This window comes from Zymoseptoria tritici, chromosome 2 (assembly GCF_000219625.1).
Source record: "Zymoseptoria tritici IPO323 chromosome 2, whole genome shotgun sequence".
In the NCBI taxonomy this organism is placed as follows: Eukaryota; Fungi; Ascomycota; class Dothideomycetes; order Mycosphaerellales; family Mycosphaerellaceae; genus Zymoseptoria; species Zymoseptoria tritici.
This window is the reverse complement of record NC_018217.1, coordinates 1,989,037-2,002,625: the sequence shown is the minus strand read 5'-3', so window position 1 is coordinate 2,002,625 and position 13,589 is coordinate 1,989,037. Positions and strand designations below refer to the sequence as shown.

At 54.0% G+C, this 13,589-nt stretch overlaps 5 protein-coding genes across 5 annotated transcripts; 2 read left to right on the top strand and 3 right to left on the bottom strand.

Moving 5' to 3' along the window:
* Positions 1–805: 805 nt before the first annotated feature.
* On the bottom strand, positions 806–3,145 carry SKY1 (serine/threonine protein kinase, CMGC family; the record flags this gene model as incomplete). Its single annotated transcript, XM_003854915.1, has 5 exons — positions 806–1,246; positions 1,298–1,544; positions 1,608–1,678; positions 1,817–2,633; positions 3,000–3,145. The coding sequence occupies 5 exons, from the start codon at positions 3,143–3,145 to the stop codon at positions 806–808; spliced, it is 1,722 nt and encodes a 573-aa protein (XP_003854963.1).
* A 1,023-nt stretch (positions 3,146–4,168) lies between these two features.
* On the top strand, positions 4,169–5,509 carry MYCGRDRAFT_108090 (uncharacterized protein; the record flags this gene model as incomplete). Its single annotated transcript, XM_003855478.1, has 2 exons — positions 4,169–4,332; positions 4,813–5,509. The coding sequence occupies 2 exons, from the start codon at positions 4,169–4,171 to the stop codon at positions 5,507–5,509; spliced, it is 861 nt and encodes a 286-aa protein (XP_003855526.1).
* Positions 5,510–8,480: 2,971 nt separating this feature from the next.
* On the bottom strand, positions 8,481–8,778 carry MYCGRDRAFT_79452 (uncharacterized protein; the record flags this gene model as incomplete). The annotated part of the gene is made up of 1 exon (XM_003854914.1): positions 8,481–8,778. One exon carries the CDS (start codon positions 8,755–8,757, stop codon positions 8,500–8,502), a length of 258 nt encoding a protein of 85 aa, XP_003854962.1.
* A 326-nt stretch (positions 8,779–9,104) lies between these two features.
* MYCGRDRAFT_103264 (uncharacterized protein) lies at positions 9,105–9,912 on the top strand (the record flags this gene model as incomplete). The annotated part of the gene is made up of 2 exons (XM_003855479.1): positions 9,105–9,260; positions 9,317–9,912. Coding segments are annotated over 2 exons (335 nt in total), but the record flags the coding sequence as incomplete, so codon positions are not given.
* A 2,092-nt stretch (positions 9,913–12,004) lies between these two features.
* Positions 12,005–12,310, bottom strand: MYCGRDRAFT_29227 (uncharacterized protein; the record flags this gene model as incomplete). The annotated part of the gene is made up of 1 exon (XM_003854913.1): positions 12,005–12,310. A coding segment is annotated over one exon (306 nt), but the record flags the coding sequence as incomplete, so codon positions are not given.
* Between the last annotated feature and the right edge of the window lie 1,279 nt (positions 12,311–13,589).

Genomic DNA, 13,589 nt, shown 5'->3' with positions numbered 1-13,589 from the left:
GTATTTGACAATTGGCGTGGCAAAGCACAGCCCAAGTTCGGCATTTCGACAGTCCGCTATTGTTCCTCGATGACATGCACGAACATCAATATCTCTTTCCATAAGGTATCGTCGGGTATGAATATCGGAGGACGCTGTTCGTACCTTTGCCGCAAGGGATGTAGAAGCGGAGCCGCTGCCACCGTTGGCGACGTGGTATACGAACATGCTGAAGAGAAGTCCATGACGATCGTCAGGAGCAAATCGCCATGTTCCACAAATCTGGACCATGTTCAGCGAACAACGCTAACGACGAGATCTGGGAGTCTATCGTGAGTTTATCGTGGTGCCTGTACCACTATCCAGACCTTTTATTATAGGCCAGTACACATGGAAGCAGACCACAGGCCGAAGATGCTATGCCATCAGAGCGGCGAGCAGGCCTTTCTCAATGACCGTAGCAGGAGAAGCCCACACACAAAGACAAGTCCAATGCCGAGCGTCGTATCACATCAAATACCTTTCTCCTCTACCATATGCTACCAATCCTCGATCCTTCCACCATCAGTGCTATACCGTACTGTTCTGTACATTAAGTACTCTCCCTCCGTTCCAACGACCACCTCCAGATCACCAAGAGCGAGCAAGCATAATCATAATGAAGTGTTTTCTCGGAGCGAAAGTCTGTAAATGCCCCACGAATCACCTCTTGCAATGCCTCGTCGCCGCATCTCCGGCAAAGCAAAGAATCGAAGTAGCTCGCCAGGACGAACAGCAAACGTGCCCTCCGCAGCGCTTCTCCTCGCTCGCGAACCTCGTCGCCCACCTACTTCGCGCCTTTCTTAATCTCACTACTCCATCCCGCGATGCCCTCGCCTTTACTGCCCACCTCCACGTCCAACTTCCCTTGATTGCCCTTTACGCCCTCCAGAAACCGGTGTCCCGCCATACCGCCCGCATTCGCCCTCTCAGCTGGCAACAACTCCAACATCGGTAACAAGAACTCCCCGATCCTTTTCGCCTCCTCGACTGAAAAGTGGTACTTCTCCCGCAACACATCTGGTAACGCCCAATGACGGAGTCGGTGGATGTTCCGCAGTTCGCCTTTGCGGTTGAAGATCTCTTGTGACCACTTTCCGGAGATGCAGAGGGATTTGGGGAATGTGCCGAGGAGTTCGATGATTTGCGCAATGTGATCGTCGTCTTTGCCGTATTTGGTGCCGGATTGAGGGTCGAAAAGGTAGTCGCCTGTGATTAGTTCAAAGGTCTGATTGTGTTAGCCTATTTTCTGGAAAGAGATGAAAGAGGTATGTCTTACCATGCATGCCATACTCCAAATATCCGTACTCGCACCCCATTTCGCTCCAAGTATGACCTCTGGCGAGCGGTATTGTCGAGTCTGAATGTCATTGGTGAAGTGATGGCCCACCCAACACGCATTACCCAAATCGGCAATCTTGACTGAAATCACATCAATGGTCTCCTCTTTCTCCTCCTTGGGCTGTTTCAGAATGCCAGCAGGTTTGCCGAGATCCATGTCCGAGACGTTGTTGGCGAGAATATCACTACGGCTATCATCAGTCACACCGGTTATTTTTGACATTCAAATTTTGTTCCTCAGGACTTACGCTGTCTTTTCCCGCTCCTTGTGTGGATCTGAGCCGTCCTTGCCTTCCGCGTCGGCTTTGATACCAAGAGACTCGAGCATTGATTTCGCGGCGGGGGAGGATGGAGAGGGTTGTTGTCCTAAAGCACCACTCATCTCAGCGTCGTCCTCCCGAGGTGTCGGTGATTCGCCGGTGATGGCTGAAGAATTACCTTTGTTGTCGCTCATGACCTTGTTCAGACTCTGTGTGCTGCCCGGGAAATTGGCCATGTCGTTTTGGCTGAAAGATGCGTTGAGCGGGCTGGGTAGAGGTTGACTGCCAGTGATGAGCGTCCGTCTCCTACGACGGCCGTTACGCTGGTCTCTGTCCTCTTTTGAGGTATCTTCCTTGACATATGTCTTGACAATCTGCTCAACATCGCCAATCTCGATGAGCACGTTCTCCGGCTTCAAATCTGTGTGAATGATGCCGCATTCTCGATGGAGGTAATCAAGGCCGAGGAGAACTTGTTTTGTGATTTGCTTGACCAGCGGCATCGGGATACCACGGTGGTTCCATCTCTTGATCAGACCGAGCAGATTTTCACCCAACACCTCAAACACCATGCAGACGTGCATGCCATGAGGACCTTTGTGGTTGAAGGAATCGAGAAGGCTCACAACATGCGCACGGCCTGGATGGTCCTTGTTCGCGTCCACAACCTTGTTGAGAAGCTTAATCTCGTCCAGCGCCGTCTCTGTGTAATGTGCGGCCGAGCGCACGACTTTTAATGCGACGTGCTTGCCCGTGGTATTGTCCTTGGACAGCCAGACGGTGCTGAAATGTCCCCATCCCAACTTTCGCACGATGGTGTATTTTCCCTCTTTGTATTCCTCGCCTACTTGCACAGGGTGGTAACCACCCTTGCAGTAGTCCTCGGAGTCCTCCTCGTCCGCCGTGTTTTCGGTTGGCTCGTCGCCCGAGTCGTCGGAATCGGTGGGTGAGTTGTGCAGGTCTTGGCCGTACTGGGCCTTTTGGTGATTCAACGGCGATTGCTGATTCTGTGTACTATCGGCGTGGGATGTCAGCATGATGCGCGACGGGTGCTGATGCAGTGTTCATTGCATGTGTAGTGAAAATGAGTGTCAAAGAGTAAAGGAGGTGCGTCGTCGTGCAGAGGTAGAAGCGCAGCTAGGTGAGTTTTGGTGGTGGCGGGCGATCTTCAAAAGCCTCGATTGCGCAACGAGTCAAGGGTGCCGCTTCGTCAGTTCGCGGGGATTTGAAAGGCTTGGATCGGTGACGAAGAGCACAGCGACAACCACGCAGCGTGGAGATGGCGATGAAGTTGCTGCGATACTTGCAAGGACAATTGAATGCGCCGCGCGAGAACCCCGGCAATGCAGTGTGAAAAACCGTATCTCTCAATGAACTTACCTCTGATCGCTCCCGGTGATTATAGGCTTGAGGTCCTGCTTCCGCCGTTTCTTCCCATTGCCGTTGGACGATGTTGTTGTACTGCCAGCTACGGACTTGGCCTTGTTGATGGCGGCTTTTCTGAGAGACTCACTGCCGCTGTTCATGGCGAGTTCGGACGCACGCACGGAGCGGCGGAGGGCGGTGAGGGATTATCTGGGGGTTGGGAGCTGGAGCTGTGCTGAGCTAGGAGCCAGGTTTGTGGTGGATGCGGTCGGTGGAGGAGGAGTGGGGATACGAATGCTACTGTCGTCGCATGAATCCACGAATAGAAGGGTCGGGTAAGGTAGGTCTGCGCGGTGGTGGTGAGAGTGGTTCGCAGAGGTGTTGTTGTAGTCGGTGCTTTGGCAAGTGGGAAGCAACTGGAAGTGACAGCTCCACTACGGAGAGCTGGCGGCTGTCTAGTGACGTGAAGTGATCTTTTCGTGGCGGTCTTGCTTCCAGGAACCGCGCTGTAAGGTATGTACGGAACAGTAGAATGACGATGCGCCCAACGGCCGGGGCGGAAGTCTCAATTGAGAGTCACGACGGAGGAGGTACGTGACTTGAGATGGACGTGCAAGGCGGATGACCTGAGTGTCTTTCTGTTTTACCACGGCCACCACGCCCCGAGTAATGAGCTATGACTACTGACCACCATGATATCGTTGCTATAGTCTCAGCGGCTGGCCTGGCCGGTCTGAGTCTTTCGTCTCCTTGGTCTTCCATTTGCGCCGCGGTGCGGAAGCGCCTCCCAGCCATCGCGGGGCAACTCTTCATGCAACTTCACGCCTTCATGCCCAACCAATCTCTCCTTGGACGATGACAATAACGCATCGCGGATGCCAAATGCCAAATGGCACGACAAGCGACTGCTCATCTCGCATGCACTCGCGACCCTCTGCGCCGCACATGATGATGGCAATCAAACCCCGACGAGGCGACTCAAAGCGAATCTGAGACAAGGCTGACCCATGGACTTATTACTCAAATCAAGAATCACTCGGGCCTTGGTCATGCTTCCACGTGCCTGAATGGAAGCTCTGGATCAACTTTGCCTTGGTCTAGCCTCCATGGCACAGCCTTGATGAGAGATGCAGGTACGCGCTGAAGTACTTCCGTCTTGCCCAGCCTCTTCAAGCAGCTTCACCATGTCTGGCACGCAAGCACTCACGACTGTGCTCAGTATGCGCACTCGAAAGCCGGCGTATGTTGGAGTTCACGATCTTTATACCGAGAGCTGGCACCGTGCTGCGGTTGTGAAAGCTGGACTCATGGGAGTGACTTATATCGTCAAGCTTATCGTCGAGGGAAGGTATGCCTTGCCGTCGTGAGAACGGACATCAGCGAGGGTCATGGCGAACACCATTTCATTCAGTGCTGGCGAACGTTCTCATTGGACAATTTTCAATTGGACCAACTTACCAGGCCGAGTTCTTTCGGCCACGCCATTTCCACGTCTGCACCTCGAGCTCTCCACTCTGCTCTACGGTGCTGAATTCGCTTAAGTCGCCATCTGCGGCTGGCCTAAGAACAGGCTGTCTCGACTCTGCTGACAGCTAGGAAGACAACTGCAGGCCGATGAGGAGGCGCTGCCAAGCGAATCTGACATGCATCATGTCGCTGCAGCCGTGAAGTCGTCAGAAATACAAGCTCTGCGCTGGTTCGGCTGTCGGTCTGCGCAGAACCTTTCATGGTATCACGAAAGTCCTCGGGGTTTCGTAAGCCTGTTCTTACGCAAGACCGTACTCAAACTCCTCTGACTTCGACATCGCTGCTAACATTGCTGGGCTAGATCGCTCCAGCAACACGATTTTATAGCGATCATGAAGCTGATCAACGCACGTACCCTCAAGCTGGAATCCTTTCACGATGAACGCAAGCTCCCTCAATACGCCATCCTATCCCATGTCTGGGGCGACAAGGAAGTACAGCATCACCATTTGGTAGCCCATCCGAGTCCGGCGGATGACGACGTGAACTACGCGAAAGTTCTTGATACATGTCGTCAGGCCTTGATCGATGGCATTGGCTACGCGTGGATAGATACATGCTGTATCGACAAGACGAGCAGCGTCGAGCTATCGGAAGCAATCAACTCGATGTGGCGATACTACGAAGGATCCGCCGTTTGTTATGCATACATGGCCGATGTGAGCATGAGATTCAGTGATTCAGCTCCATCGAGTGTGCCGAACTCGTTCTCGCCACAGAAGGCAGATGGTCATGCTCACCGTCTGAGCTGCGGTACAACAGAGCAGGGACGACATTCTGAAGGTATCGTCCTAGGCTTTCGGAATATCAAATGGTTCACCCGTGGCTGGACGCTGCAAGAGCTACTGGCTCCACTACACGTTGTCTTTTATACCACTGATTGGCAACGCATTGGCGACCAGCATCACACGATGGTAGAGATACAAGGTGGAACGAGCATTCCGGAAGACGTGCTTCTTCATGCCATCCCACTCGAACAGATAGGAGTGGCAATGTGAATGTCCTGGGCGGCCCGGCGGGTTACAACTCGGGTGGAAGATGAAGCGTATTCGCTCCTTGGTATATTCGGGATCAATATGCCCATGCTCTATGGTGAGGGCAGGAACGCATTCGCTCGACTGCAGGAGAGCATCATTCGACAGTCTCAAGATCAGTCCATATTCGCCTGGGATGGTTCCGAGCGGCAGCTCCTCGCCCCATCCCCTCGTCGTTTTGCCAACGCCGCCGGCATCATACCCCGAGTGGGTCCCGCCCGCATATCAGCTCCCCATGGAATCACCAACGCTGGTCTACACATTACTCTGCCGGCCATCCAGGACGAAGATCGGTATGAACGGTATTGTCTTGCTCTGCTCGATTGCGTAGACTTGCTCCGTCCGTGCCAGTGTTTCGGCATTGCCCTAGAACGCCCTACCATGAGAGCAGGTCGCTTTTGCGCGAGTATGACTCGCGCCGGCCACAAATTGAGATACATTAGTGATCACAGTCATGTCAGCTATGCAGAGGATTCATCAAAACGCACTGGCCTTGCCATCATGGCTGGTAGTCTGCCTTTCTTGATTCAGCCCGGTGCGATGTACTCGTCATACAGACGCCGCCGCTTCCAAGTCGTCCTGGATCCGGAAATTTTCGACATTGCACCTTCAAGTCCAAAGCTATTCCCTCGGGATCGATGGCATCGATCGACTCTGTGGACTGAATTCAATGAGCCAACCTTGAATCGTGCTGTGTACGATTCCACCGCGGGCGACTGGGACCAGTTTCGCGCCATATTCATCCCTACGGTCTCCGTCGTCGGACTTGGCCTATTCCTGTTCTGGGACGTGTTGCACCAACGTATCGGTATTGTGCTACGTCGCTGTCGAAAAGACGAAATGGAGACAGTGCTTCACGAGCTGAAGTATAGGTACTCCAAATTGTCCACTCCTCGGCAACGGAATGTCGACAGATGGAAAGGCTACGCAGTGGACCAACTTCCCCTCGAAAGGGATGTCAAGATCGAGAAGAAGTGCTGGGTGAAGGTACGTATTTGCGAGGCACCAGTGCAGGAGATGAGGTTTGCATGGGTCGCGACTTTGGAGAGCTTCCAAATGAGTAGAAGCGGACGATTGGCCACGTGGAGGAAACAAGTTAAGAGTGAGGCACCGACCATTCTGAAGGATCTTGCCCATTCGTCGTACCAGGAGGTGAGGTCGAAAGTTCGCGCATTGAGATCGAGCAGAGGCGTTAAGCTGTGCAGATTTTGCGCACTTCTCTTCTGGTTCTCGATTTCACGAGCCGACTCGGCACGAGCGCAAAGCATTGAGCCGGAAGACCGAAGTGCAGCAGAGACGGTCACGACTGAACACATCGATGCCACATGGCCCCAGGGTGTGGGCGCGATGTCAAGTAATCTGGTTCACCATGCGGAGGAGAGCTAGAGAAGTCAGTGCTTCTATGGTCATTTATCGATGCTCACCAGCCTCCCAACCTCTCCACTCGCCTTCCAACTCCGCACGACCACCTGAAGTCTCCAGTTCGGCCGGCTTCGCTGTAGAGTCAGCTTCAAATAAGCGACTACCGTCTGCGTCCAGCTCCGCGCTACCGCTTGTAGTCTCCAGTTCAGCCGCCTTCGCTGTAGGATCAACCTCGAATAAGCGATTACCATCTGCATCCAATTCATGCACGTCCCTGCCTTTTCCATCGAGCTCAGGCTTCTCGATCAAGATGCCGTCGCCGCCTTCTGCTTCGTGAGCGGAAGATTTGGCCTTACGACGCCGACGCCACAAATACACTCCGAGTCCGCCTATTGCGAGACTTACGACACTGACTCCCACTCCGAGTCCGACTCCTGCCTTTGCGCCGGTAGTCAGTGCAGGTGCTGGCATGGCCGTGGCGGTGGTACTCGATGGAGTGCCTGTGAGCTCCGCAAGCAGCGCAGCATCGCGAGGTGCGTTGATGATCATGATCGCCGCGGCGGTGACCTGAGCGATGGCGTTCCCTCCGGAGGTAGCGCTGGCTGTAAAACTCGAAGTCACACCGTCGGTCACGATGGCAAAACCACTCCAGTATTGTTGCGTATAGCAAACGCTGCGTCCAAGATCTAGACCCCCTTCGGTACTGCTGTAGTCGCCCAAGAACATCTGGCTGCATCGTGGGTTAGAGACAGTACCACTGTGGGCTTGATCGTGATGATCACTCACCTGGGACAGCAGAATGTCGTGGTAGTGCCGTCACTCGTTGCCTGCAGAGCAGCTTCGTACCACTTTGGGCAGAGACCCGGCGAGTAGTACGATGCGAGAGACGTTCCAGGTCGGCTTTGAGCGGTGTTATAGGCGAAATCGTCGGGATAGCACTCGCTCGCCACGGAACGTGTGACTTGGTAGTACGTGGTGGTAGGCCCGTCGGGCGGTTTGACGTCCATCAGCGAAATGCTGTCCTGGCCTTGCGTGTATGTGGATTCGAAGCATGACGGCGGAGGGGTGAAACTCGTGGTCAGATTTGCTGTGGACCAGGACACCGTCGTGCTGTCGCGAAAGTAGCCCGTTGGCGCGCTGTAGCCAGATACTGTGGTCATGATGGCGGAGAGAGTCGTGTAGCTTCTGTGACAAGGTGGAAGACGTCTGCTGAGCAGCACTCAGCGGTCGTGGCTTGACCGCAAGGAGGAAACCGAGATACTTGACTCCTTAGCATTGTGGAGGAACAGACCGAGATAGCACAACGGTTCAACTGCGACTGCATAGCCTTCGTCAGAAGGATCGATAAACATCAGAATGCCCTACTCGTTTGGTGCTGAAGATGAGTCGGCCTCATGCCGGTTTGGTGTGCATGAATATCGTTTATGCAGCCAGTGAACACCGCCACGCCGTGCCAGGATGCAAGAGTTTTCTTGGCAGGCGATTAGAGCGACAACTGACGATGGCTGGTACTGGAAGGATCCCGTCTGCAATCCATCAACTTGGCATCCAGCGGGCATTTAGGCCCATTGATGAAGCAACGTGCTTCCTTTCTAAGGCGCAGCGACTCGCCGCCTCGAGGTCGCAGGCGCCACGTATCTAATGATAGAAGACCAGATCGATGGGCCCGGTTCCACATCACACTCTCCATATAGCCTCCACAAAGTACCGTGCTGCTCTCCTGGATTATCCTCGACTTTCACCAGCTTCCCAGCCTCTCCATTCGCCTTCCAACTCCGCTCTGCCTCCTGGAGTCTCCAATTCTGCTGGCTTCGCTGCCTCAACTTCGTGTAAACGGTTCTGATCTCCATCCAGCTCGTGAGGGCGACTTCGCTCTCCGTCTAGCTCGTGAAGGTCCTTGCCTTGTCCATCGAGCTCGGGCTTCTCAATGAAATTGACATGGCTACCATCGCCTTGGTTGGCAGGGCCCCTGTTCTTTCCGCGGCGTCTCCAAGCGAACAGGCCGAGTCCCAGGATGATGAGAACACCGAGGCTTACGCCGACTCCTATGCCTGCTTGCGCGCCATTTGTAAGGCCAGGCGCTGGCGTGCTGGTTCCCGTTGCGGAGAGTGTTGTTGAACTGGGTCGCGAAATTGCTGCGGCGGTGTCGGATTCGAGAAGTCCAGCGTCACTACGCGCGTTGACGACAGCTATGGCTGGTGCAGTCACGTAGGCGACCATCTGATCAGTTATGAATGTTGTTGTACCATCGACCACAATGACGCCATTCTCGACAGTCCCTATACAAGCGCTGGCTCCGAGGAATACGCCACCTGTGAAGTTCCCTACAGGCATGCCATATCTCATCTGACTGTAGAGCGGTCAACGGGTCGCTCAAGCAAGTCTCAAACCTCCAGATTTACTCACCTGGGACAGCAATACCCCGAAGTAAGTCCTGTGTTCACCTCCTGCAGCACCGTCTCGTATGCCTCGGGACATACACCTGGCGAATACGTCTGTGCGGTGGTCTCTTTGGAGAAGTCGCTGGGATAGCACTCGCTGGCAATCTTGCGCACAACGAGGAACGCGGTGCGTCCGATTTCGTCTAGTCCTGCTGATCGAACCTGATCCTGTCCTCTTGTGTAGCTAGGAGCCAAGCAGGAGGATGGAGGTGTGAAGACTGTCGTCAACCCGACGGTGTAAGTAGGGCCTTCTGTATTTATGCTCGACGACACTGTGAGGTGCAGAAGGGTCCTGTGCTTTGCCGCTCGGTAGAGATGTCTTTGAGGTTTCGCAGCTCCAAGGTGCTATATAAGCAACGAGCAGAATGATATTGGCATAAACAATCTTCCAGGTCCGATCTCCCAGGTTGGAAGTAGACAGAAAGAGACCAAACAAAAAGCATGCTAGCAGCCATCAGTACAGGAAGTGGCCGCACTGTTGTTGGATGATCTCCAGCTTGACCGAGGCGCGGAGGCATGATGTTGATGTGGCTTGCATTTGAGCCGTTCTCATGGCCAATGGAAGTCGTGACAGAACGCCGCCATGATTTAGTAAAAGGTGATCGATCCTTCGAGGAATCCTTCGAGCAGCCATCACCATTTGACCTTTACTGAAAGGTGTCGGTCGAGCAAGCCTCGTCTCGCCGACAATCCGACCCAGGAGGCATATCCATCGAGGCGACTCATATGGTAGCAGTTCAAAGGAGAGACTCAAAGACAATAGGATCTTGGATTGTGTGCGAGGTAAAGATGCCAGAGAGTGCTCTTGCCCTCCACTGCCTCCAGGCTCGGCCGGCTGCTGACTACACTCACGCGGAGCTGTCTCCTCTCGCGACGTATCGCTATCGTCAACGCCTCCTCCCTCTTCCGACCATCAACACATTGCCATCACAACTCATATATCAACGCCATCGACGCCTAGCATCCATCGCCACAGCATCCTCCGTCCCTCTGCCCTATTTTCTCATCTTCTTACACCCCTCCACGCTTCCTCCACCCCAAGGGAAGTACGTCGTCACAACCGCTCCCTCCTCACACGTACTCGTCGCCACGAAAGCCTTGTAGTGCACTTTCGGTCCTGGCGTCATGCACTCAAACTTGTTCGCGACGATCCCTAGCATGCCGGCGACCGGAGCGGCAACGCAGTCGTCTGGGCAAGAGGATTCGGCGCTGACAATGCTCGTGGGACATGGTGTGAGCATTGGCGGCGGAGGCGAGAGAGAGGTGGAGAAGGTGGTGTAGGTGTAGGCTGTTGCTGTCCTGGTTGCGTTGGCGAGGGGAGAGGCGGTGATTGGTGATGTGAGGAGGGCCAGGAAGGCGAGCGTTGTCGAGGTGGATGATGGACGCATTGAGGTAAGGGATGGCTTTTGTTCCTCGGGTCTGTGTTTGGTTGTTGAGGTCGACTGTTGAACTAACGAAGATGCGATGATTGGTATTCTCCGACTGACTGAATGATCGTCAAACTCTGGAGTGCTTGAAAAATTTCAACAAATTCGTCGACCACCACGAGCAATACATATACCACGCCCCAACCATGGCCTGGAGGTACGCACACACCAGCCGCATACATCACGATAACGAAGAAGAGGTCGGACGACGCAGGCCGCGTAGTTCCTGCAGCTCAATGGCTGCTGCCGAGTGAAGAGAATCCTTCGGCTCCCCTCACGGCCCCGGTTTGGACCTGGAATGGTGCTTGCTACGTCCCTGCAATTGTGTATAAGGGAAACCGGCGACCAATCGCAGGAAAAGAAGTGCTATGAGGGGTCAAACTCGCTGCTATAAGAGTGTCGCTTCGGTACAGCACGGTGGATCTCTTCTCCAAGCTAGCTGATATGGGTCCACTATGCGATCTCTGACCTCAGCTTTGCGGCGATGGCAAGAGACTCCGACTCATAGATGGCTGGTCATGTACCTGCGCCCGGGACTTCAAAGCATACGACAGCCGCACAGAATCCTGATGCAGGAAGTTCCTGTCGCTCCCCTGAATCTGTTGAGCAACGACGCAGACCCGACCACGTTCCTGAGTCTGACTGCATACCGCACGAGGAGGGCGTCGTACTCAACCGCGTGGACATGCAATGGCTGCTTCTTCATTGGTAATCCGTGACTGACGACGCTGCAGTGCCGGGTGTGACAATGAATCTCGGATCTGACGACAAGTGCGTTGAGGAAGGATGCCTTCTCGAGCTCGAGGACCTGAGTGTCTGGAGGTGGAAGCTTTCTGAAACTGCCGTTTGGGCCGGCGTATGCTGTGGTGTAGCTTCATGACCGTCCTTCAGTCGGATGCTGAAAAGGACTCCCGTCGGAAGTGCTCCAGGCAATGTTCCTAGCCGCGGCTTTGCAACTAAATTCAATCTAGCAACGAATCTGCAGCTGATTTGCCGCGAGACATCAGCGATATATGTACCTCGTAGGCAACGTCGTCCCTTCGGGTTCCCTCCTTGTTCATCCTGCGCCACTCCTCCCGTGTGACCACCAACAATTTCCCTTGTCTCTTCAGCTCTTCCCTCCCCTTATTGTACTCCTCCTCCGTCTCCGCAAAGGCAGACCATGTGCTACTGCTCTCATACCGTAATTCAAAGCTCTTCTTCGCTAGCCTCGTCTTCATCACCGCGCCCACAGCCCCCTCCTCGTCTTTAGTACACTTTTTCCTACCCCACTCCTCATCCTTCATGCCCTCTGGCCTGAACTCGCAAAGTCCAAAGTCCACCATCATAACTCTTCTCTCGTCTCCATCCGGAACACTCTCGTTGATCACAAAGTTTGAACACCGCACGTCTTTGTTTAAGATGCCCAGATGCGAGTACGCACGCACGACCCCCACCGCTTGGTCAACGATGCCCTGCCAGCTCTCTTTTGGTATGACATCCGGCATCTCCGTGAGCGTCGGACCGGGAACATACTCGAGCAGCAAGCCTTTCACCACGCCAAACTCCGTGCTTGAATCTAGTCCCGGTCGCGCAGGCGCATCGGAGGCCAGATAAATCGACACGGTTGCGTACAGACAAGGAACCTGTTTTCCCTGCAGCGCGCGTAAAGTGTCGTATGCGCGCACCTCGGTGTCGAAGGAATCCGAGCACCAGTTGTGCAAGTATGCCTCGTTCTCGGCGGCCGACCAGCCCTTCCTCGGGCTCCTCAAAGTCGTCATCGTCTCGCAGCTTCGAGACGAATTGTGCCGCTTCGCCGCTGGCAACGAATTTGGCAAACTCGTTTTCGATTTCTGGAGACCAGCACTCGTCGCCGCCTTCGTCTTTCCTCAATTGAGCTGCGAAACGGCGGTCGTACAATTTCAATATCGCTTGCGTGGGCTGATTCGAGTCGCCAATTGCAGTGCCGGGCAGCTCCACCGTGAGTACGCAGGACATGGTGAAGGGCACATGAGCTCGGATGATCTTGGCATCTACGTTGCGCGATGCTGGACCTGTTCCAATCGTCAGAGGCAGAACTGTGCCCTTTGCATATTGTTCGCGAGGTATGATGTCAGCGAGAAATTGAATCTCTCCAAGGCGTTCTTACCAGGCTGCCTGGCCGGCGTCGTTGTTGGCCATCTTACGGAACACCCAGGCCGGTTGTAAGGCCAAGCTGTCGGTGTACGGCGAATATGGAATAATGGGAAGCAGTGAATGGAAGGCTCCATAGATTAGTCTTTCAACCTCACTTTCGGCTATTATTAAGGTTAGCGCCTGCCAGTAGTCTCAGAAGCACAGACCCTCTTGGCGAGCACTAACCTCTTCGAGCGCCTCGCCTGAGAGGGTCTAAGGGCCCAGCAGCGTTTTTGGGTGATGCTGTGTAGTGCCGCGACATCGAAAATTTAAAACTACTTTTATCGCATAATTAAGGTATGTATAAGAAGCTATATGTCGATCTAATTGCACTACTGTAAAAATTATGCTGTAATTCTATCGCTGTCGTACGTAGTGGGGGTATTAGTTTCTAACTAGTATCGTAGCTAGATTCTTATGCCAAAAGCTTAAAATTACTATGCCTGTGTCTATTGCGCCCCTATATCCGTCGCTAGTACTATGTTATTTGTCCGCTATAGCAAGACGCTGCCGCGCGCTTTCCTCCTTAGCCTTAATCGCTGCCGCCCTGCTCTGCTAATCTGCTAGGTTCTGCTTCGTTAATAGCGGTTAATAAGCTCTTAGTCGTCGGCTGGAGCGACTGCGTGCACTCGACTAAGTTGCTACAGTCTCGACACGGGG